This window comes from Schistosoma haematobium, chromosome 7, assembly GCF_000699445.3.
Source record: "Schistosoma haematobium chromosome 7, whole genome shotgun sequence".
Lineage (NCBI taxonomy): Eukaryota > Metazoa > Platyhelminthes > Trematoda > Strigeidida > Schistosomatidae > Schistosoma > Schistosoma haematobium.
This window is the reverse complement of record NC_067202.1, coordinates 3643099-3667061: the sequence shown is the minus strand read 5'-3', so window position 1 is coordinate 3667061 and position 23963 is coordinate 3643099. Positions and strand designations below refer to the sequence as shown.

The following is a 23963-nucleotide window of genomic DNA, read 5'->3' as shown; positions in this document are numbered from 1 at the left end:
TCAAGATGTACCTGTAATCATGAGGGAACTGGTGCTCCCCGACAGATTATTATAAAGTCAGTTTCCTTTCCAAATCACTCTGAATCAAACGATACCTGTTATTTTGATCCACTTGGATTCCAAAGTTGATGTACACAATAAAATTGAAATCTAGTACCCTACTTATCACTTCATGTATCAGGCAAGGTGTTATCTACTAAGCTACTTAGCCACGAAGGCAATTACTAACTTGTTGAATAAGTATGCTAGCTAGTATCTAGAATATGTTCAAAATTTAAATGTAGAAACTATCGAGATATCCGTTCAAGAAGAAACGCACTAACCAACTGAAATTACCCATACTCAATTTTGAGTATCAGAACGATCGAGCAAGTTTCATAAAACGATTAAAACAATACAGTCAATATTCAATAGTTTCTCGTCCATTTATTAGTTCAGTTATATTGCTTATAACTTAAGTTCTTTTTTCTATGTAAATGCCAACTAATTGGGTGAATGTTCGGTTTTTACGTGTTTCTCTCGGCAAGACTATCACATACTGCCAACCTTGAGTTAACCAATCACAGTTAAGAGAACACCTCGTGTATTTTGCGCGAATTTAAAAGTGCAGTGATAGATAACGTGAAGGTTGGCAATATTTGGTTCTTAAATTTCCCGGAATCAATAAAAACATCTGTTACGCAACCAACATGTTTTGTAACTATGTAACGTTTCCTGATCGGCTAGTAAGTTGTCCAAGGTTGTCAGCATATTATACTTAAACCGTTTCACTTTTCGGCTTTTCTGATTATTTTTCACTCTATTGTATTTTCATATAGGTTTAACATGTTTAAAAAGTTATACTGAACCTCAATTACAAAGTAATAGTGTAAGTACTAGTCAAATTATTCGTATCACATCAACACAAAATCTATCAGATCGTGACTTATCATCGCCATCGTCATCTGTAACACGTATTCAATCTGTGGATCGTCGTCGAATTATTGGTTTATTATCTCAAGTTTTAGCTGCATCCTATTTCGGTTTATTAGTTTATGCATTGCATACTCGTGATACATTCACATTATATCGATTAGCTTGTGCTCGATTAGATGGGAAAACATGGAGTCGTGTATTCGGTGGAACATATCGAGCTAAACCTTTTCGACCACCAACACAACCTGGTACTACTACTGCTACTGTTACTACTACTAGTAATAGCAGTAGTAATGTACCAAGTAATATAACTTCAGAAAGGAAGCCTGTTCCACCGAGTCGACCTAAACGGTAAGTTGTTGTATAGTTTACTTTTTTAAAGTAATTCTTTTCGGAGGTTGGAGAGAATTATGTTAAATGCATTTTGAGAAGAGATAATTCTGCAACTCTTATTACTGACTTCCTAAATGCTTCTTTAAACTTCGAATTACTTCGACTTGAACAATAAGTAAAAGGTGCGAAAGGTATGAGCTTTACTCCAAGGTTAGTTGTGTTCAGGTTATCGAGTGTATTTAAAGGGTTTCGTGTGACCTTGGTCCTCTAAAAACATATAGAATTATACCAATACGACATTTATACTAAATACGACAACGATATAGGTAATTATCCTACCAAAATGTGACACGTAATCCTTCACTGTTCCAAGCGTTCCTGAGAAGCATCTATTCCATGCCAATTGGATATGTATCCAGGCGTTTTCTGGATCTTTATAGACTTTGACGAAGGAATTTTTATGCATCATTCTTTTGTTTCCATTGTTAAAAGTATCTGTCAGCCGTATTCAACGTAGAATCCGGTTCATATAACGCATAATTTACATCTTTAATTTAAAAATAGGCAACATCATTGACTGATTATCAAGAAAAAAGCACGTAACACCGGACAACTCTCTGTTTTCTTGTGTGGCTTTTGTTAGTAGTACATACCAAACAACTCGAATATTACTTGTAGATTTTAGGGTTCGAATCACATCATTATCTTTGATTGTTACCATTCCAACATGCTTGATTTTCACTTCTCGAAATTTATAATTTCCTATCCCAACTGTAGTGTCAGTTACTATGTTAAACCCATATACCTTATTCTGGCTTTCCGACAGGCCAATCTATTTATGTAACCGTATGTGTGTACACTTCTTATCCTATTCATCATATGTCTGTAGCTTATTTTTGTGTGACTATAAATATTGATTAACGCTTGATAAAATGGTGTTGGCTCACATGCCTTCTCCATTGCGCGTTGTTTCGTTCTTTCCTCTTCGCTTCCTTCGCTACGTCTCTCTGATTATCTGTTCCGATCAACGAGTATACAAAATATACGTATTCAAACATCCATTTTCGTAATTGACTTATTTAATTCCGTTATTCACCAACACGAGTTAAGTCGATAAGTATATCTCCATAGCAACCAGAAACGATCTCACTGATTCAGATCCCGAGCCACCAGGAAAAAAAACTCCACTTCTCTGAAAGTATGAATTAAAATCTACCATAATAGTGTTGTACGTGTATAGTCCGCAATTCTTTGTTGATCTATTTACTTGTTTTCAAATATATTTTTAAAAGAAACATAGATATTATTACGCAACGATTAAAATTCATTCGAATTTCGTAAGTAAATAGTATTTTGTTTAAATGAAAAAAGTATCTATCTATGTATCTAACAATTTTCACTGATGTATTTGAGATGCTAACAGAAATTTCCGAAATATATATATAATGTGATAATCTTATCTTGTTACATGTTTGGGTAATAAAACAGTGGTTGGTTGGTTGATTGTTTATTAGAGCACTCTAATTTTACGTATGCTTTCTCAGTTCTAATCACTACCCTCTCATGGTAGGGGTGTTGTTTATGAAATTGAGAGGACGAAAAGCGAATATCCGACACTTTAATCGGGTTGGTGGATATATATGATTCACCTAGGGGACTTGGAACGTCCTTATTTCAAACCATTGATGTACATGGGCTCCGAAATCCAGAGGGAACAACTGGCATATGAACCTACTGATGGTCACCGGCTTCCATAGGACCATATCTCTTAACATTACCCTATCGCCTAGTGGGTTAAGTCTCTCGGTTAAAGGTCCAAGGAGTGGTCCATCATCTGCTTAGGTTTGACGCCCGAGTAGTATCCCATTCCTCACACAAAAAGAATGACGAAATGTGGCACATGTATATTTGGTGCCTCCTTGTACCAATGTTTATTTGTAAAAATAAATAAACATACATGGTTTTTCAGTAGATGATCATAACTAACGATTGACTACTTAGTAGTAGTTTTAAAACATCGGTTATCCTCATTTATCACAACCAGTTTAGCAGCGTAATAGGTTTTCTTGATAGCTACTTTTAGTCTATGTCTTAAAACAATACTATTAGATTCATCTCTAAATGGTGAAGAGATATAAACAGTTTCGGTGTTTGCTGACTCTTTCACCTATTTATAAACTTTAGTGGATAACCATTAGATATAAGTAGGTCAGTCATCAGTTTTGCGTCTTCTTCAACCGTATCTGTGGTGCATATTCTTTGAATCTTATTAAAAAGGCACTTAACCAAGGCTCGCTTGTGTTGCAATGGACAAAATCTGTGGAAATTTAAATATTGACCAGTCCAAGTTGGCTTCCTGTAAACTGACCGCATTATGGTTCCATCCTCTGTTCGACTCAATAGTATCTTCATTTACTTTTGTTAAATGTTGTTGAAGGGTTAATTAGCATGAATACTTCTTATATGAACTGTATATGTAGGTGTGTGTAGGATTTGAAACCGAATGTATAAATTTGTACTTAATGATTATTGATAGTTGCATATATAAACCACACTTTATTATGTAATATAAAACACTATTTGGTGTGAATATTTAATAATCACTGGTGAATATATGAAAATTTTCATATGGCATCTTATTACTGATTGATGTCAGTCAGTCATGAGCAACGTGGAGCATGATATACATACATATATGCACCAGTTCAAGTTGATACACTATAGTAAAATAGGGCGATGATATTATCAGGATCGTACAAGTAGTAACGGTATCAACGGTAACATTAAAAAATGTTAGACATAGACTGTACGATTCGAGCGGAACGAATGAATTCGTGAAATAATTAGTATGAGATAGTTTCATAACTTAAACCTTAAACTAATACAAAATATGAATTCATTTTGATGGAGTTTTGTTCTCTGAGCTGGATAGTTTTGTTCGTGGAGCTTTTCATCGTACTTCTTAACGATATTATCGGCATAAACTTCAAGTAGAAATGAAATGTTCATACTTGTCTATAAACCGCAACCCAGTCTATCCAACAAATATACAAACTGAAAAGTCAATAAAATTTTCTGTGATAAATTATTCTTAAAATGACCCATAATGTACACTTGAAGCATTGAAACACTGAATCGAAGTTACAATCGTGTCGTGAATTATTATAACAGATTGTAGCAAACTGTTATATGAACTCAGTGTAATTATATCGTTATCGGTTACATCGTATGCATCCTTATCAATGTACACATATAAAAGCGGGGTCGACCGCGTTGACAACTTCACTTATCTTGGAAGTATGATCAGCCCATTAAGAGTAGAAGATATACGTAAGCTACTAGTATTTGACCATAGATGCCTTAGAAATATTACTCACATCTGCTGGGATCGCTGGGTATGTAATAGTGAGGTTAGACGCATAGTATTAGGGAATGATGTTAAATCAGTTGATGACGTTGTGAATCTTCATCGACTAAGATGGTTGGGCCACGTGTTACGTATGCCTGAACACCAATTACCACGACGAGCAATGCTGACTAGTGTAGGAGACGGTTGGAAGAAAGTTATGGGTGCCCTCAGTGCTTGAAGTCACTAACTTCTGGTCTGATCCATGTTGATAGATCCAGATTACTTGGTCGGAGTCCGCGTAACTATCGTATCCAATGGTTGGAGACTGTGTGTGACATGGCTCAGGATCCATCACCATAGCGTAGGTGTATACACTCTCCGTCTTCCCTTGAACCATGAGATTAGAATCGCTTCATACCTTTCTTTCTACGAACTAATTCTTTCTTCCTGTACTATGTCCTTATATGCAATCTTTCTTTTATATATTACCACAGTTGAATTAGCTACTTCTATGAATTCGGTGTTGATCTTGTTGTGTTAATGAGGTATGGCAACTTGGCCCGATGCATATATGTGCCTGGTTCTATGTTGTAGCTGACTGACTGACTGAAGCGGGATCAATGAGATTAGGGTCAGAATAGAACCCAATATTCTAATTTCCTTTAAAACACTCCATTTATCCTGACTCCGTTTTTATTGTTCTAAACATTCCTCAAAAGTTATACTCTTCAACTATCTGATCGTTTCATCTTTTATTATTCACATTCTGTGATATCACCTGAATATTATATACATAAAACCATTTATCAGTCATTCTTAAATATTTGTTGTGTTGTTGTGCAAATTTACTACAACTTTTCTTATTTATAAATGTTTTCAATCCTTAACTTGAACCAATGCATATATGTACCTGTTTCTACGTTGTAACTGACTGACTCTCAATCCTTAGTATTTTTACCAAAATCATGCGTACGCAGATAGTTTTACCATACCTTTGTATTTTCAAATGATAATGAGGTGAAATCCATCGTTTTCCTTTTATTCTTGGTTAATTTTAAAAGATAATATCTAATTCATTTGTACAACGGTGTTTTAAATTCATAAGGTGATCAACTTTTATTCAACTAGTTTTATCGGCGAGACTATAATTTATGGACAAACCAATCACATATGAGATAATAGGCCTTGGATATTGGCTCGAAATTCACTCATCCAATAGAGTTTTGGCATTATAACCGATGTCAGTACGTGATGAAAACCCGAAATCTAATTCCTAACGTTAGTCATCAACTGTAAAACATAATTCTAATTCCTCAAACAGGTTTAGAACCCTCATTTGGTCATAGATATTAGGTGGACACTCTCAAGGTCAGCCTAGCTTAGCTCAAAAGTCGTCCATAAATTATAGTCTCACCGTTTAATCAAATAAAAATCTATGATATTGGTGTTTACATGTTAACTGTTTTTCTTTATCTCTTAACTTCTTTTATTGTTTACATCCAGTGTAATCTTTCTTAACATGAATTAATAATCACATTATTAGTTAGTTGGGTGCCTTGTAAAGATTAATTCAATTTCAACATGGCACTTGTTTAAATGAATTGATAACTGAACAGTAGCCAATATCATGTTTCTTTAGTTCTCCCTATTATTGGTCGAGTAATCTTGATCAATTTACAGTGTGATCACTAGTCCAAATGACTCGATTTTGCGTGTACAGTGTTTTAATGTTAGTTAAAGTAATCGACATGACGAACTAGACACGTAAAATTGACCAGTACTCAGTGATCAGATGGCGCAAATATTACAGTCCTACAGGAGACCAGTTGCTGACGGAATAACTCAGTAGTACTGTCTTTCAAAGATCATTAGTCAATTGAACATTCCAGGTACATTTTACTGACGATTGCCTGTTAGCATGAAACGTAGGTCCAAGGTTTCTTACCGATTACCTCCGATTTGCTAACATAGATTCGCTTGTCATTACTGTCTATAATTTATTTGATACAAGACACTGATTCACGATCCAACTGTGTGTTCATTAGCTCATTTCTTTTCAATTACACCTAAATAATTCTTTTGTGTCGATTTATCAAACAAGTTAATTCATGCAAAAAATCTTAACATATTCATTCGCTTTTTTTTCTTTGCTAAATTAGACCGACATCTTCTACTCTTAAACATGACAGATCGAAATCAAGAAGTCCAGAGAAAGCTGTTACACGAGCTAGAGACCATGCAGCTGCAGCTATCGAAGGTGATTTCTTCATAAAGTTACTTTCCCTTCCTCTTTATTTGCTTTTTTGTATAGTATTTCTGTTTGTCTATGATCCGAACGCCGATATTACTTGAGACTCCAATAGTAGTAGTGGTAGTAGTAACAGTAGGATGACATTACTCTTTAGTTATTAAGCTTAAAACTATAAACACTACTACATTGGTTTACACGAATATAGCTATGGACTGCGTGGCTCATTACCACTTGCTCAAATTGGAGTACATAAAACTTGTACTTGCTTACTCAAAACGAAGTATATAAGGTGGTGTTTGCCCTCACAGCCTAACAACCGATATTTATGTATATATCACAGCTATTTTTTCATATTACAATGGTGCAAGCTCAGTCACTTTAATCAAGCATCAACAAATAATCACATCAAATTCAATCAAATCTATCATCTGGTAGGAAAAATGATTAAGAAATTGAATATCAAAGTTCAGATTAATAGAGAAACCAAACATATAGGCAAAAGTCACATAATTATGAATAACAAAGAATCAAATTTCAAGTCAATACGTAATGGACGCTACTTATAAGATTGTTTTTATGTAGTGCGTAGCGGAACATGACACTGAGGTTGTTATAATTGTCAGATGGAGTGAAGGGTTTCAGTGCATTGAACGTACGACGTTGACAAAACACTTTGAGACCGGATCAGATGACAGTTCGGATGTCAAGAACACAATGATAGATCTAAATGTAAGATTGAAGTCTATGTATAATGTATTACATAAATACTTTGTAATTTCTTGTCTTTTGTCTTGTCTTACAAACAGAACAAACTATAAGTTACCAGTAAAGAAATTCTAGTAGTTCACTTCTCTATGTTGTTCATAAAGACAATAGGTCCTTCTTAGGTTAACCATATAGGAGCTAAGCGACAACAACACCTCTAACACTGTTCAATTAACAATTTTCCTCTTATTGCACACACATACACATACTTATACATTGGCCTCCTTTTTTGTACAGTTGCATTGAAAATTGGTAGCCCACCAAATCCCACAAAGTTAACTAGTCAACATATACGTTTTTTAGCACATGCTGAAGCTGCGGCGATAGCAGACTTAAAATCTGACACAACCAGGTACGATGGTGTAGAGAATAAAGTTTCAGAACAAGCCGCCGACGCCACCACCACAAAAACAACAGCAATATCTCAGTCATCTATCAGTCCAGAGGAATGGTTTATATTTGCCCAATCTTCCATTCTCTCTTGTCTTCTGGAACGTGTAAGTTTTGAATTTGTAAAAAATTTTCTTTTTCAGTATTAATTGTCTTCTTAAAAATAAAAAAATTATCTGGGTGAAGGAGTTCTGTGGAAAACGGTTTTATTTATAGATTATATTTATCCATGAATTGATCTCAGTTAGGGTATCATTGTAAAATCAAAGGGTGCTAGACATCTGTTTTGTTTTAACTTGTTAACATTGGTCATCAATAGCCCTACAAGAGGTCAAAGCCAAGGTTTTGAAGTTTCATAGAGATGCCCAACTATCAAGGCCACTTTTACGAACATCCAAGGGTATAATGCTAATCAATTCGTGCAGTACATAACATAATGCGATGACCTGTCAACTTCATTAGTGATAAGTGTTTCACTCTCGATGTCCATGAAGTCAACCAGTGGGTGCGCATATCTAAACAGTCACATACCTAAATGAAAAAGCTGCCCAATATTTCCAGGTTTTCAGTGGTACCTTAGCCAAAATCAAGTTATGAATAATGTAATCCACCGAGTTGTTTCTTTTTTTAAATAAATGTAAATACGAATAAAATTTTGTTTATGTAATAATAGTGATTATTTAAAATGGATTAATTACTATGTAGTGACCAGTGTCATGGTTTCCGGTCAACTACCGCCAAATACTACCTAACATCTCAGTATAGTGCACGCTATGTCGAGTCACCTTTGACATCTGGCTACATTACAACTTGATCGATAAAATTTGATCAGCACTAAGATGGTCCTGATATACATGACATTGGTTACTACTCTATGAACAATCAATTTTAAATACATCTTAGTCCTTCTTACTAGGAGTCACTCGCGGCCGAGATAGCTCAGTGGTAATGTCTCTGACTGTGAAGTTGAGTTGTACGGGACCGAATATGTCATTGAGCATCAGTTCCTTAAAGATTGTAGGTCCACCTTGCTGACGAGTGTTTAATAGCACGAAACCTAGTTCGGGGGTTTCTTTTTTACTACCTCCTGGTATCACCTTACAATGATGATTATTCTAGTGAATAACTTACTAAATTTTACTATGAAAAAAAGGTTTGTTACTGTTGTATCCGGATCGCCTCTATTAAGTCCAGATGGGCTCTGTTGAGTCTTCAGTCTTACTGCTTTTACTTATCCACTTTGCTTTTATGACTGACAGGTTTATCGATAAACTAAAAGAGATCCATCAATAAGAATTCTGTGATCTCATTGCGCGCTTACCTTTGAACAACGATATGCTTCGACGGACAAGGTTAACCTTGAACAAAATGCAAACCAATCTCAACTCCTATTGGTCCACCAATATGTATGTTTAATTTTCTCTCTTAACCTCCAGTCCAGAAAAGTGAACACAATAAGCAAGCTTTTACTTCTGTTTCAGGCATTCATTATATTTATCTCAAACACTCATTACTTTCTATGCATAAATTATCAGACCACAGCATACTCCAAATAAGAATTTATACTTTAAATACAACCGTGTCATAAACAGGCAGAGAACGGTATAATAAAACGTACAACAATAGATGATAAATCCAACAAAAGCAAATAATACAGGTAATATAGAAGCACCATAGTCCTGTCGTCTAATAATTATACAATAAAAATATAAACATCAGTAAAAAGTTGTAGAGATTGTTGAATTTCATCAAGTTATGAACTGATTTAAGTTTAACCCTCATTAAAAACCTGGAATGACCGAACTATTCAGTGATCTTTACTTTAAGCGTCCTTGGCTTAATTTTCCGCGTGCGGAATGCCAATGCGTACTGTCGTTGAAAAGTCCGATACTAGGACGAAAACGTCATCCAGTGCTTTCAGGTGTTCAACGGTTGCCTAATTTAGATCAGTTGATGACTCATGAAATCCATTCATTTTTATACACAAATTTTACTGACATTTGACAATTAACCAACGAATACCACACACTAACTGTGAATTATAGTGGGAATACATATAGATTTTTCACTGAATTAAAAAAATGCTATGTATACATACTGGACTGAACGAGTATCATACTAAATTAATACACAAAAGAATGTTAAACTGAATAAATATCATAATGAATTAAAGTATGATCTTACGTTTCCCCTTGGTACAACCAAGAATAGGAAACATCCGCTCAAAGTAAACTCAAAATCCACTCCTATGGGTATGCATATGTAGCAACAACCAGGAAAGTCCTATTGACTACCTTCTGGTGACCAGTGTGTATTTTACAAAATCGAGAGAACGAAAAGCGTATTTCCGGTGCTTAAACCGAGTTGGTGGGTACAGAGGATCCTATTGTTAGTCACCGGCTTCAATATGACCACATCTCTTTACGGTATCCCATTCTTTAGTGGGTTAGATCTATCAGTTAAAGACTTGAGGAGTGGTCCCTCTAAGAAAACTACCTGCTTCAGTTTTGCGACCGGACAGTATCCCAGCCTATATATATTGAATGATAACCTATATGTTGCATATATATCTTCTGTACCAATGCTCATGGTTCGAAAAATAAATAATAAGTTATCCAAATTCCCTTTGTAAGCTCATAATTAAACCACCCAGTTCAATAAAATCAAATCTCACTGAGCAGCAAAGCTATGTATCTTCTCTAACATTTTAAATGCATTTATTCAACAAAAACAGATGACTGATCGTATTCAGTTAACCATTAAAATCATAAAACTAAACAACTGTTTCCTCCTAGTATGGGATCGTCAATAGTGCGCTCCTATGATCAACTGGAGATCGAACCAAGGACTTCCAGGTTACATGGTGAGCAATTAACCCTTAAATATCTAAGTGGTGATGTAAAACATCTGATGTCGGCTCAGTACTTCTAAAGTTAAGCGTACGCCGCTAGAGCTGAAGGTCTCAAGCTCGATCCCAGTTCTTGCTACATACTACTTATATCTGTCCGCATAAGTATTGCACACCACAGTCTAACTTAAATCAATCCATCGGATAAACTATAAAATTCAGCCTTTATCACAAACCTCATTACAGTAAAAATATAAAACTGAGTTTCATCTTCAAAGAATATTCTATTCTTTCAACTCTTCTCTTCCAATTCATTTTAGTAAGGAATCTGCATTAATTTTGACTGGTTGTCAATCATGTTAAAAATGTGAATGCCTTATAATTTATACCAACTTATATCAGTTGATAGACCATTAAAATGAAAAATTCATTAAAAAATCATTTTCGCCCCTAGCTAAAACTCGGTATATATATATACCCAAATGCCTTGTTATGGCCGCGGGTAGAGAGAGTCCGCTCTCCCTCTCGAAATACTCTCACATGTCCATACATATACAACCACTGTCAGGGAGGTACTATTCACTGCCTTCTCACGGAAGGTATGTTGCTTACAAAAGTGAGAGAACAAAAAGCGAATATCCGACGCTTTAACGCGGTTGGTGGATATAGAGGATCCACCTAAGGGAGATGGAAAACCCTGATTCCAAACGAATGGTGCATATGACCTCTAGGACCATGAAGGAACAAAGGCGTACGAACCTACTGTTGGTCACTGATTATCATGGGACTGGACCTCCTAACGTTGCTCCACTGTCTTGTGGATTAGACCTCCAGGTCATAGCCTCGGTTTGTGGCCCCCTAAGAAAACCAGCTGTTTCAGTTTGGGTGCCCGTGCAATATTCCAGTTCTCACACCAATGGGATGGCCAAGTGGGGTGCATATATTTTTGATGCCCTCTTGTGACAATGTTTGTGTTTTTAAATAAATATGTACGTATAGACTAACTATAAGTATCCGTTTTATGATGTATATAATCATTTTTTTCTGGTTTGTAGCCTCCAAAACAAACTGACTTAATTGATGATCCCAGTGAGATTTTCGATTCCGATGCTAGTGAACCATCTTCAAAGAATGAATACGATACATATCATGGAGCTTTATTAAAACAACAACGTCGTATTAATCGAGTACAACGCTTTATCAAACATTGTTCTAATTTAAAACAACGTAAAACTGTACGACACCGTCTGAAAAATTCGTTACATTATCGTTTAACTGGACAGTTTATGAATCATACCGATGATAATCATGACCAAAGTGATGGCGATGGTGCTGATATGAATCCTAATGAACAGTTGGATGTTAATGATGTTGAAGACGATGACAATGATGATGGTCAACATTATTCTGATCATCCTTATAATTTACAAGATTATGATGGGGTTAAAAATGCCGTACTAACTGAAGGGAAAGATGATTCTGGGAAAGTAGTATCCTCTCCTACAAAATTAAATCTCTCCAGTTTACAACCACAGTGGATTTTAAGACGTTTACATTTGAATCCAGATTTTATGGATACCTGGTGGGGTAGTCGACTAGAATCGGAATTCTATGAAGCATTGAATATTTTCTACATGAAATCTGACAAAAGACAAGCAACACATACTAATTTAAAAGATTTTACCGAATTTAATTCTACTGTTAGTGGTGACCCAACTGATGACAATAACGATGATGAGGATGAGGATGTTGGTGAAGAAGATGATTATAATCTGACGGTCGATGCTTTAGGAAATCGTAAATTAGCATTTTTTGAAAATGACCGTCAATGGACTTACAGTGATAGTTACGCGTGGAGACTGATACGTTTGGGTTTAATGCAACTGGCTAAACGAGAATTGAATAGACTTATACAAATTATTGATTTCAGTGGAGAAGGTGATTTCCTTTTTATTAATGTTATTATTAGTAGTTGTGTTCTGACAGATCTAATCCGTTTTTTCTGTTTCTCACTCGTCAATGTTAAGGTTTATAAAATTGATCAGTTTCTTGTAAGTATATGGTCGTGTAGATTGTTGAATTTCACTTAAATCATGAACCTATCAGTTTTAGACAACCAGTGAAAACCCAGAAGCACTAGACAGCCATTTCATCCTTGTATGAGACTCGTCAGTGGACGTGTGCATCCATGATTCTGTAAGCGAGACTCGTAACCATGGCCCTCAGTCTCGTGTGCGAACGCTTAGTCTTTAGACTACTGAGTCGGGATCTAATGGAGTTAATGTCTTAGTTCAATCAATTTATGACATTGCACGACCACCTTTCGTTATCTGCGGTTCGTGATTTCTATGATCAGTTTCTATTGGCATGATTAAATGCGTGTTTTTCATTCCACGGTTAGTCACAATACAAATGAAATAAAATTGTAACTACAAAGTTAGGTACATGCGAACTGGTCAATATATCAAGTATATCAAGAGTGATTGATCAATTTCAGCTCTTAGTATCAATAACGGCAAATTACAGATACTTATAACTTAAAACCCATTTAATAATTTGTCTATCGAAACTTCTCAGTCCAGGTAATAAAGTATTACCATTTGCTGTGGAAGTTTCTGGATGTAAGTTCCAGCGTGAATATCAACATTGGGATGCAGATATATCCATTTGATTGGTCTTAAATAGCATGGAAAGCACCTATATGAGGTTTCATTCAAAAGTAAATTTGTTGTGGCAACCAAAGATTTATTCGATTAAAGCCTCAGTGATGTATGTTATTGATTTAATCCACTCTCTATAAACAAAAAAATGAAATTATCGTTATTGGGATTGTTGAGTTTTATTGCGATCACGAATTGATTCATATTAGACAAACGTTGAAAATTCCCAGGCACTGGATGGCCGTCTTAGTATTGAACTACTCAGCGAGAGTGCACATCCCGAACCCCAAAACTGAGATTCGAACCCCGAGTCTTCGCTTTTGTGTTGACTCTGAACCCTCTAGACAACTGATCCTGAATCCAGTGGTGTACAACTTCAGTCAATCCATGATATTCCACGGCCATCTATTGTCTTTCATGGTGTTGTAACGTGTGGATTGCAGATTATGGAGCAGCGTATTTATCGATCGAATCAGTGACACCTAAAACACGTAAGGACGACCTAGAGTCCCGATTGGCCCAGCCAGAACGCAAGTCACAGCCTCTGAGTTATGAATCGTTATATTTCAAACATACTCTGTTTATATACTAACCAAACAGACCACATCGTACCATAAAAATAGAAAACAACATCTGTACAATATTTAACGAGTGAAATAAATAATGGCCAATAGGGAATTCCCATTTAGAGTCCAAGGACATCATTAGACCTAACATGATAATGATTAGTATATTCCTCAGCATCCCTAACACATGGGTAAATTGTTCAGATCCGACACAATTTAGCTGAATATGTATTTCACCAGTAGTGAAGCAATCACATTATAACTTATAAACCAATATTTTTCATAATCTGTCAATATATAATCTTTTATGTATTTACATAGATTTGGCTGTTCATGCACCAGGTTTAATGACGTTAACACGTCTAGCTGATTGTTGGTTGGTTGGTTATCGTTCAGAATTAACTTCACCACCAGCATTGAATCCAATTCATTTAAAATTGCAGCATAAAGGATTTGTTAATGAACATCTTCTACCACCGACAGATTTCCTACCAGGTATTCAAGAAGATTTATCTTCTTCTTCGATTACACAAACGGCTGCTGCAATTAAAACTGGTAGCAATTTGACAGTTGGTGTTGAAGTGTCAAAATTGGACTTTCCTTCACCCGGAGCAACAAGATCGATGTTACGTTTGAAAAAGTTAATAAATTTTAAAAATACTCCATTTCAGTAAGTTTTTCAGTCACCTTTTTTTAATCTGTAGTGAAGTCATGAACTGACCTTTGTTAGACAACCATTGAGAACCTGGGATCACTAGTTGGCCGTTTTGTTCCAGTATTGGACTCCCCAATGGCAGTGCTCATCGGTGATCCCACTTGTGGGAATCGAAACCAAGACCTTCAGTCTCGTGCACGAACTCTTAGTCTCTGGGCTACTAAGCCGGGATCCGATGGTGTTAATGTCTATCTTCAATTAATTCATGACGTTGCGTGACCATGAATCATCAATAATGGGTCCCAAACATTAAGAATGATACGCCTCTTCATTAATCTCTGGTTTTCAGTGTGTTCTTATGTCACGGTTGATTCGTTAACCCATATATGGACATCTACTTCTAAATTTTAACATATCAGCATTGGTACAGCATCTCTTTATTTATCAACTCTCCGCTTGTACTTTCTGTAGAACACGTGATCCATTCTCATTACCTGTCAAACGTTTATGGTGTTACTTAGTTCGACAACCTGGAATAGATGATATATTTTTACGTCATGTATTTCGTAAACCATGTCTTATACAGTCCGTTATTACACCGAATATTAAATTAACATTATCACCATCACCTTCGTTATCATCATCATCAGTTGCTTTTGGATCATCGGAACTTAACAATCTACCTAGTTTGATAAATTCTACATCATCGTCTAATCTGAAAAATGTTTCCTCTGCTGCATTGGTAAGAAAATTTACTGTTCCTATTGAGTTTATTAAAATATTGTTGATATTCTTAGTTAGTTTGAGTCAGTTGTAAGGTGGTTGGAGATATTCTGCCGGAAATCTTACTTGATATGGGTTTCGTGCTAGTTGATGCCCGTCAACAAGACATACTTTCAACCTTGAGACGTCTAATGTTCCCTGTGAGATTTGTACCTGTATCACTCATCTTTACAGTTTAGAACTTTCTCAATGAGTCCTCCAGTCCATGGCTAGCCTCTTATAGAATTAAAATCACTAAGTAGTATCCAACGTAGTATTTGTTTAGCTCCTAATGTAGACCAGATTCTATCAATATGTAGTTTAATTGGCGTACAGCTTAAGCTTCAAGTTCACATCGTGCTTATGTAAGCTACCTCCACCTTAAGCATTTATTAGCGTTTCATGGTATTGAATTTGTGCGAGTTTACTTTTACAAATACATTTTTCTTGGAGTCTTTACTATGATAAACTAATTCGTCTCTCTCTCTCTCTCTAGGTTGTTGTATTCGACTTCAAGGTAAACATACTGTATTTCCCCTTGAAATATTTATTCGACTGTATAACTCGAAATAAATTCATGTGAGCATAATCTAACATACAATCGAATTATGGAAAATCATTCACTTAAGACACAGCTACAAACTTCTTCTGTCTGCTGACACCAGTATGGCTGTATCACATATAAGTGTTAAACTGGTTAGATGTTAAATTAGGCCAATACAATCTCCGTTTTCGTTCAAATGTCAGTCAATTGTAGTTAGTTGTGTTAGATATAAAATGATTATATAGCGAACATCTTTCATATTTTATGCATATGTATTATAATTCCTATTGAATGTTCTTGGTCTCGTTTCAGATTGATATTCAAAAATCGTCAGGGAAGCAAACAAGAATACAACAACAACAACAGACCCAATCTTTAAATCAAACTATTTCAGGATCTCTACTGTTTAATGATGCTGTTCGTCTTATTCATAAAGAACATGATCCACTTATAGCTATGTGTATTAATCAGGTAAATTTCATGAACTATTTGTTGTTAGAAATAGTTTTCTTTTATGGTTATGTTTGTTTCAATTAACGGGGATAGATCGTTGGTTTTTCAATAAATTCAATAGAATACTCAACCTACTCATAAGCAGTATATTTAAGATGGGTAAAAGTATCAGTGTTTGTATGATTGAAAACACGTTTTTGTATATCATGATCATTATCAATTTTGTATTTGTTTTGGGACTGTTCGTCGGTTATCGAACCCAAGAAATCTCTTTAAACATCGTAGTTAATCTTTTATTTTAAGACCATTGTTTGTCTACTTATTTATTGAAACACGTAAGCAGTGGTACAGAAGGGTACCAAAAAATATAAACACCTTACAGGTTATCATTCAATTTGTGTGTGGGCTGTGATGCTGTCCGGGCTTCAAACCGAAGCAAGTGGTTCCCTTAGGGGGGCTAATCCTCAAGCCTTTAACTGATAGATCTAATACACTAAGCAATGGGAAACCGTTAAGGTATGTGATCCTATGGAAGCCGGTGACTAACAGTAGGTTCATATACCATTTGTTCCCTCAAGATCTTGGAGGCCATGAGCACCACTGGTTTGAAATAGGGACTTTCCAACCACCTCTATAGGGGTCCTCGATTTAAGCGCTGGAACTTCGCTTTTCGTCCTCTCGATTTCTTAAACAATGTTAAGCAATTGGCCTTAGTCGATAGAAAACTGGTTATTAGGTACGTCGGGCGAACTAATGCTCTCTGTGGGGTCGAAACCCGCGTCAACTAACCTCATTGTCTATAGTGTTCCCAATGAGATTTTCGAGGCGCGACTGACCTATAGGACTGAGATACTTATAATTGGTGAATCACTTAATGGTGATCAATGTTATGTTTGTTTAGGCGCTTACTGTCGACCGGGTTTTATCGATCGGGTTACCTACGAGTGTCATCTAGAGCGAAGTCTAACTCTAGGCTTTCCTGTCGATTAACTCCAATCACCTAATATCAAATATGGAGAAGACGATGTCGAATCACGTAGACTTTTGGCTATATTACAACTTGGTCTACAGAATTCTATCAACGCTAAGCAGTTTGAAGAAAACATAACATTTGGGACTACACCGTGGTCGATTAATTGTTAACGAATTTTATTCCTAACAGGATGGTAGATGTACTCTATTGAAAAATTCAAACACTAATAGAATAGCTCTCTATCCAATGATCCCTGGTGTAAAGTAGTTGTCTAATTGAAGTCAGTCAGTATATCTTTTGACAAAACTTTTGTTTACTTTCACAATGAATGATCCTGATCAAAAGCGAATTTCCCAAACTCATCATTTGAATAACTAATAATGTAATATAATATGGAATATATTAAAAATCGACATTTTACCTCAATTATCTTAATGTTATTGCATCCTATGTAATCAATAATTGTCATTGTAAAATGTTGCACTCTTATTTCTTCTGGATACAATAGTAAGCAACATTGGTTATATTTACCTAAAATAATTAGTGAAAACATCACTATTGAATCAGTCGATTCAAACAACTACTGGACGTTAGCGAAAGCATCCAGTTGAGATCTTTTTCGTTTTCTCTATTGTATCGAACAATTTTATTAGTCATAGAGAGATTTTGAAACCTTTGAAGTTTAAGTCATGATCATTGATCTTAGTTAGATTAACATTAGAAACGTAGAAGCACTGGACGACCGTTCTATTGTAGAACCTACCAGCAGTGTGCACTAGCAGCTCGGCAGCCGTGAATCGAACACAAGACCTGCTCACGGGATCGAATAGTCTTAATGTCTTATTTCAATTAATTTACGATATTGCCAAGACCTAATCAATTGCTTGCAGTGGATAGCTGTCTCACACCCAACTTGGTTGTATTCAAGATACAAATCCTGGAGTTCTATTGAGAAGTTATGACCAGTGGAGTTCAACCATGTTGTGTCTGAAACAGCTATTCACTGCGGACAAAATAGGTCAGCGCTGTGCAATATCGTAATTTGGACTTAAATACTGACACTTTTGGATCCCAGGTTAGTGGTCTAGAGGCTAAACATTATTGTGCGAGCCGAAGATCATGGATTCAATAACCTGTTGCGTTGTCGTGTATGCGCACTGACAATTAGGAGTCCCAAGTTTTCAATGGTTATTTAACTAAAATCGGTTTGCGATTTAATACGACTTAATCATCATTATCGTTGTCTTTGAGGTTCGTAGTATTTAGATCACACCATTATGATTTGATCATTTGATTGATTAGATAATTAATAACACACGATTTATGTCTATTTGCAAATGTCCTAAGTCGAAATGGTTCCGCTGCATTCTTAGTGACATAATACCATAAGCTTTTAAGATACAGTACAGTACAAGATCAATCACATTATATACTTCATATATGTGTTTGTGTGTATTAATTCAATAATCAATATATATATATATATATACAGTAGCTCCCAGTGGACAATACGACATATGAAATGTAAGTTACTAGGATCGAGTCTCGATGTTCATATCTATACTAGAATGTAGACCCACCTGTATGATGAGCCCGAAGTACAACGTATATCCTGTAATTTACTGCTAGCAAGAAATCGAATATTCTTCACCTTGTAACGCTGTATTGAAGCAATCTGTTTAAGATGGACATACGTCAACAGAGACTAACCATTTTCTGTCTTGAATATCAACAATAAGAAACTACAAACTCTTATTATCTTGTACAAATAACGTTGGCTAGAAATCTGAATTTATTTAGATATTATTTATTTTAACACAGATATTGGTACAGGAAATTACCAAATACATATACTCCACACAAATCTCATTTGATTTGTGTGAGGGCTGTGATACTGTCCGGGTACTCAAACCGAAGCAGGTGGTTTTCATAGGGGGTCACACCCCGAGCCTTCGACCTGAAGGTTTGATCCACAAGGCAATGGAGCATCGTAAGGAGATGCAGTCCTATGGTAGCCGGTAACCAACGATTGGTTCATGTGCCATTTGTCCCCTCAGGATACTGGAGCCAATGTGCACCATTGGTTTGGAATCAGGGTTTTCCAACTCCCCTAGGTGGACTCTCCAGACATTCGCTTTTCGTCATCTCAGTTTCGTAAACAACACCCGTGGTGCGAGAAGGCAATGAGTAGGACTTCCCTGGCAGTAGCTGTATACGCGTGGTCATGTGAGAGCATTTGGAGAGGGAGAGCGGACTCTCCCCACTCTCGGCCGTACCAGGGCATTTGGGGACAATCTGAATATGTTAATCACTATGGTGGGGCCGATATCCCATGATCTAAGGTGACAAAACTTGAAAAACATTTTTGCAAACAAACTCCAGATCCAAAATGATTTTTTTCTGAAAAACAAATAGAAGAGTAGAAAAAGGTTATAAAGTCGAAAAAATCAATTCGATTACATAATCATACAGTTGGTCCAATCATGAATATACACTACTGCGAAAACTAATCATCTTTAACTAAAACAAATGCCATCTAAGATGAAGGCGAAAGAAAATTGATTCCGACTAGGTTCTAAAATCAATCCTTATCAAAATAAATCATGTGAATAAATTGCGTAGTAGTAGGATTTTGTTGTATCTTAATAATGTGCCAAGCCAATGACGTTCGACCCGGTATAGGCCCAGCGTCCTCACTAGTCCTTTGTTCGCCAAACCCGCCCAATTGAGTCCCGAACGCCAATCACGGTTTCCACTTTTAAACACACTTGGTTTATATACCAGTCAAGCAGGCCGCATCATACTATAAAATAAGAAATAACATTTGTAGAAGATCAAGCCAAAAAATGGCTGTGAACGTGGGAGACAATAATTAATAAACTTGACATAACTTAAGAACAGTAAGTCGTATAATAATAGTCTTTAAGTTAAAATAAATCTTAAAATAAAAGGAATATGAATATACATAATCTAGTTACTGAATAACCATTCAGTCTATTAATAGTTTACAGACGTTACCCGTAACTAAATCTTCACTTGGATATAAAAAAATTTCGTCTCGTTAATAGAGCTAATAATAATGCCACTTGATTATAATAGGCATTAAGAGAATTATTCTCAACGTGGTTATGATGGAGAATTTGTCGTGAATTTGGAAAGATGACAGGCGTCAAGATGTTACTTCTGGAGTTTTAATGAGAAGCTGTGATCAGCGAAGTCCAATCCTTGTCGGATGTGAGACAAATATTGACCTCAAGTAATGGATGACGGTTTGCTCAAGACCATGGATTGATGGAAGTTAAATAGTAACACTGATGGATGCCGACTCAGCGGTTTAGACGTTAAGCATTCGCGTTTGCAACCGTGGATACTCATTGTTGAGGAAAATGAAACGAGTATCCAGTGCTTCCACGTTTTCATTAATGGTCTAGCTTAGGTCAACTCGTGATTTTAACTGTGAAAAAATGAATTTGTTATTATATGTATATTTTTTCCCTCAATTATTAGAAAAACTGAAGTGTTTATACATGTTTCTTTTTTCGCATCAAGGCAGTTGTGGTAAGCTAGCTTGAATGTTAATTGGTTGCTTAGTTTGTTTCTCTGAAATAAATAAAACTAAAAGGGAATAGAGAAAGAAGGAGGCTCTGATATCTATGATTTTCATCTTCTTGGTTTTTGGTGTGCTAATCGCTGTAGTCCAAAAAAAGAAATGCTTTGTTATTTAACTTATTCGGGTGTTTTTTGCTCTGTTCTTAGTTATATATATTCTATATCCTTCATTGTATATGTTTTTAACTTCGCTATGGTTATATATCATTTATGTTATACAAAAAGAGTATGCCAAAAAATTTCTCTGAAACTCATCATTGTATACATTAAACTCTGAAGAAGTGGCTTACATTAAGTCACGAAACGTTAGAAACACAATTTTCCTACTTATCGGGATATGACAAACAAAAATATGTTTATTATTCACCTGACTTAAAACTACTATATAATTCGTCACATTGAATTATCCATTTATTCACTTATTATTATTATGCAATGAATAGGTTACTGTGATTTTTATTAATTCTCTAATAGATTGATTGCTATTGGTGTCTAATTTAAGGAATTCTTTTTTTTTAGTACCTACTGTTTACACTAACAAATCAAATGTTTTTAGTTTCTAAGGATTTTGATTTTCTCACTGTCAATATTTAAGGACTACGATTGATCAGTCTGTAATGCCATATAGGTACACATTACCATGTTGGCTAGTGGGTCGCAGTAGAATTCAATACCCCGATAGCGACTGTTCAGACTTTAATATTAACAAACTCTTACATATACAACTGTGTGATTGAGTTCAAAAATAGTAGCTATCTGAATTCAATAGTTTAGTGGATAAACTGTTGGTGTTTTAGGCGAAAAGTACTGAGTTCATATCTCAGTATGGGGTTATGGAGTTACATCTTATTAGCGAGTCCTAAATAGGATGAAACGCACATCTTAAACTTCACTACTATAGACTGTCCAACCTTATTATTATTACTTAAGCACATAAATATCGGTACAAAGGGGCACCAAATACATATGCGCCACACAAATCTCATTCGATATGTGTGGGGGCTATGATACTGTCCGGGTGTCCAAACCGAAACAGGTGGTTTTCATAGGGTGCCACACCCGGAGCCTTCGACCTAAAGGTCTAATCCACAAGGCAGTGGATCAATGTCAGGAGATGCAGTCCCATGGTAGTCGGTGACCAACGATTGGTTCATACGCCATTTGTTCCTTTAGGATACTGGAGCTCATGTGCACCATTGATTTGGGATCAGGGTTTTCCAACTTCTCTTGGTGGATCCCCTATATTCACCAACCTGGTTATAGCACTGGATATTCGTTTTTCGTCCTCTCAATTTCGTAAACACCCCTGTCGTGAGAAGGTAGTGAATAGGACTTCCCTGTCAGTCGTTGTCCAACCTTAAGAAATAGTGTTTTTAATTAATACAAATAGTGAATCAAAAATACTGTAGATGTTTGCTGTATTCACTGAAAATAAATACGTTAACTAATAATTACATTGTGATTGACGAATTCATTTCGTTTCACTGAATTTCCTATTTTTTATTAGAAATGTAAATTTTACTGATGTATTTTTACATACCACTCTGTATGATGTTAGCTAGTGTAGAGGTAGGTTAGAAGAAAGATAAAAGCGATCTAAACAAGACATGGAATCAGTCTGTGAAGTTATTGTCTATTTAATTGAGCCTTGTTGATATCTACAAACTATCTAATTCAAGTTCATGCCATTATTATGAATAACAGATGAAGACTTTCAGTGATATCATTTAGAACCTTCCAAAATGACACAGATCCATACTCTATTCAAGTATATAGAATAAAGCAGAGATCAGTTCTATGATCGATCTAAGTATTCAACCACTTTATCATATGTTATGATGACATTATTCCTTGTTTTGTCACAGGTTAATTACAATGCAATTGCAATCGCTACACCGAAAGAAATTATCGAGTTAGATATTGAAAATCTTGTTCATTTACCATCATGGTATGCTGATGAAGTTGAATACGATTTGGAATTAATGCGCAAGTAAGTATAATTTACATCAATGAAAAGTTTAGAAAATTTTGTTTTCTACGGTCTAGTCTAGTTAAACATGCATGCTTTCCAGATGATTCCTCAACTAGCTGTGTAAAATAAGACTGAAAATGCATTGGAAGCTATGCTGTTTGTAGCCAGCCCCCAAATGCCCTAGTACGGCTGAGAGTGGTGAGAGTCCGTTCCCCCTCTCGTAATGCTCTCACATGGCCACGTGCATACAACTAATGTCAGGGAAGTCCTACTCACTGCCTTCTCGTGGCATTACTGTTGTTTACGAAATTGAGAGGACGAAAAGCGAATGTCCCGTGCTATAACCAGGTTGGTGGACATGGAGAGTCCACCTAGGGGAGTTGGAAAACCCTGATTTCAAACCAATGGTGCACATGAGCTCCAGTATCCTGAAGGAACAAATGGCGTATGAACCAATCGTTGGTCACCGACTACCATGGGACTGCATCTCCTGACATTGATCCACTGCCTTGTGGATTAGACCTTTAGGTCGAAGGCTCCGGGTGTGGCACCCTATGAAAACCACCTGTTTCGGTTTGGACACCCGGACAGTATCATAGCCCCCACACATATCGAATGAGATTTGTGTGGCGCATATGTATTTGGTGCCCCTTTGTACCGATATTTATGTGTTCAAATAAATAAATGTTTGTAGCCGAATGATGATGTACACAATTCTCGCTCATATATACATGGAAGATTGTTGAACTGATCCAAACTGGAATATGCAGTCGGTGGGCTTGGTCTAATCCAAGATTCTTTAGTCTTACGATGAATGTCTAAGCAATAGAACCACTAAGGTTTAGTGTCTAGTGGTATAAATTTCTAACTTCAATCAATCTGCGATGTAGTATGATTATCATCTAAAAGATCTCTATA

General features: G+C 36.0%; 1 protein-coding gene across 3 annotated transcripts in view; it reads left to right on the top strand.

Annotated features, from left to right (window-relative positions):
- The window catches only part of DMXL1_1 (DmX-like protein 1), a 122525-nt gene that overhangs the window by 75840 nt on the left and 22722 nt on the right, over positions 1-23963 (top strand). For 2 of the 3 annotated variants that reach the window (XM_051217826.1, XM_051217827.1), the window contains 8 exons: positions 819-1266; positions 6757-6854; positions 7851-8110; positions 11907-12789; positions 14399-14747; positions 15204-15474; positions 16351-16509; positions 22939-23063. In XM_051217826.1, coding sequence (XP_051064253.1) covers positions 819-1266; positions 6757-6854; positions 7851-8110; positions 11907-12789; positions 14399-14747; positions 15204-15474; positions 16351-16509; positions 22939-23063 — 2593 coding nt within the window. Of the gene's footprint in view, positions 1-818; positions 12790-14398; positions 15475-16350; positions 23064-23963 lie in introns of all 3 variants that reach the window. The other variant, XM_051217825.1, reaches the window with a different exon arrangement.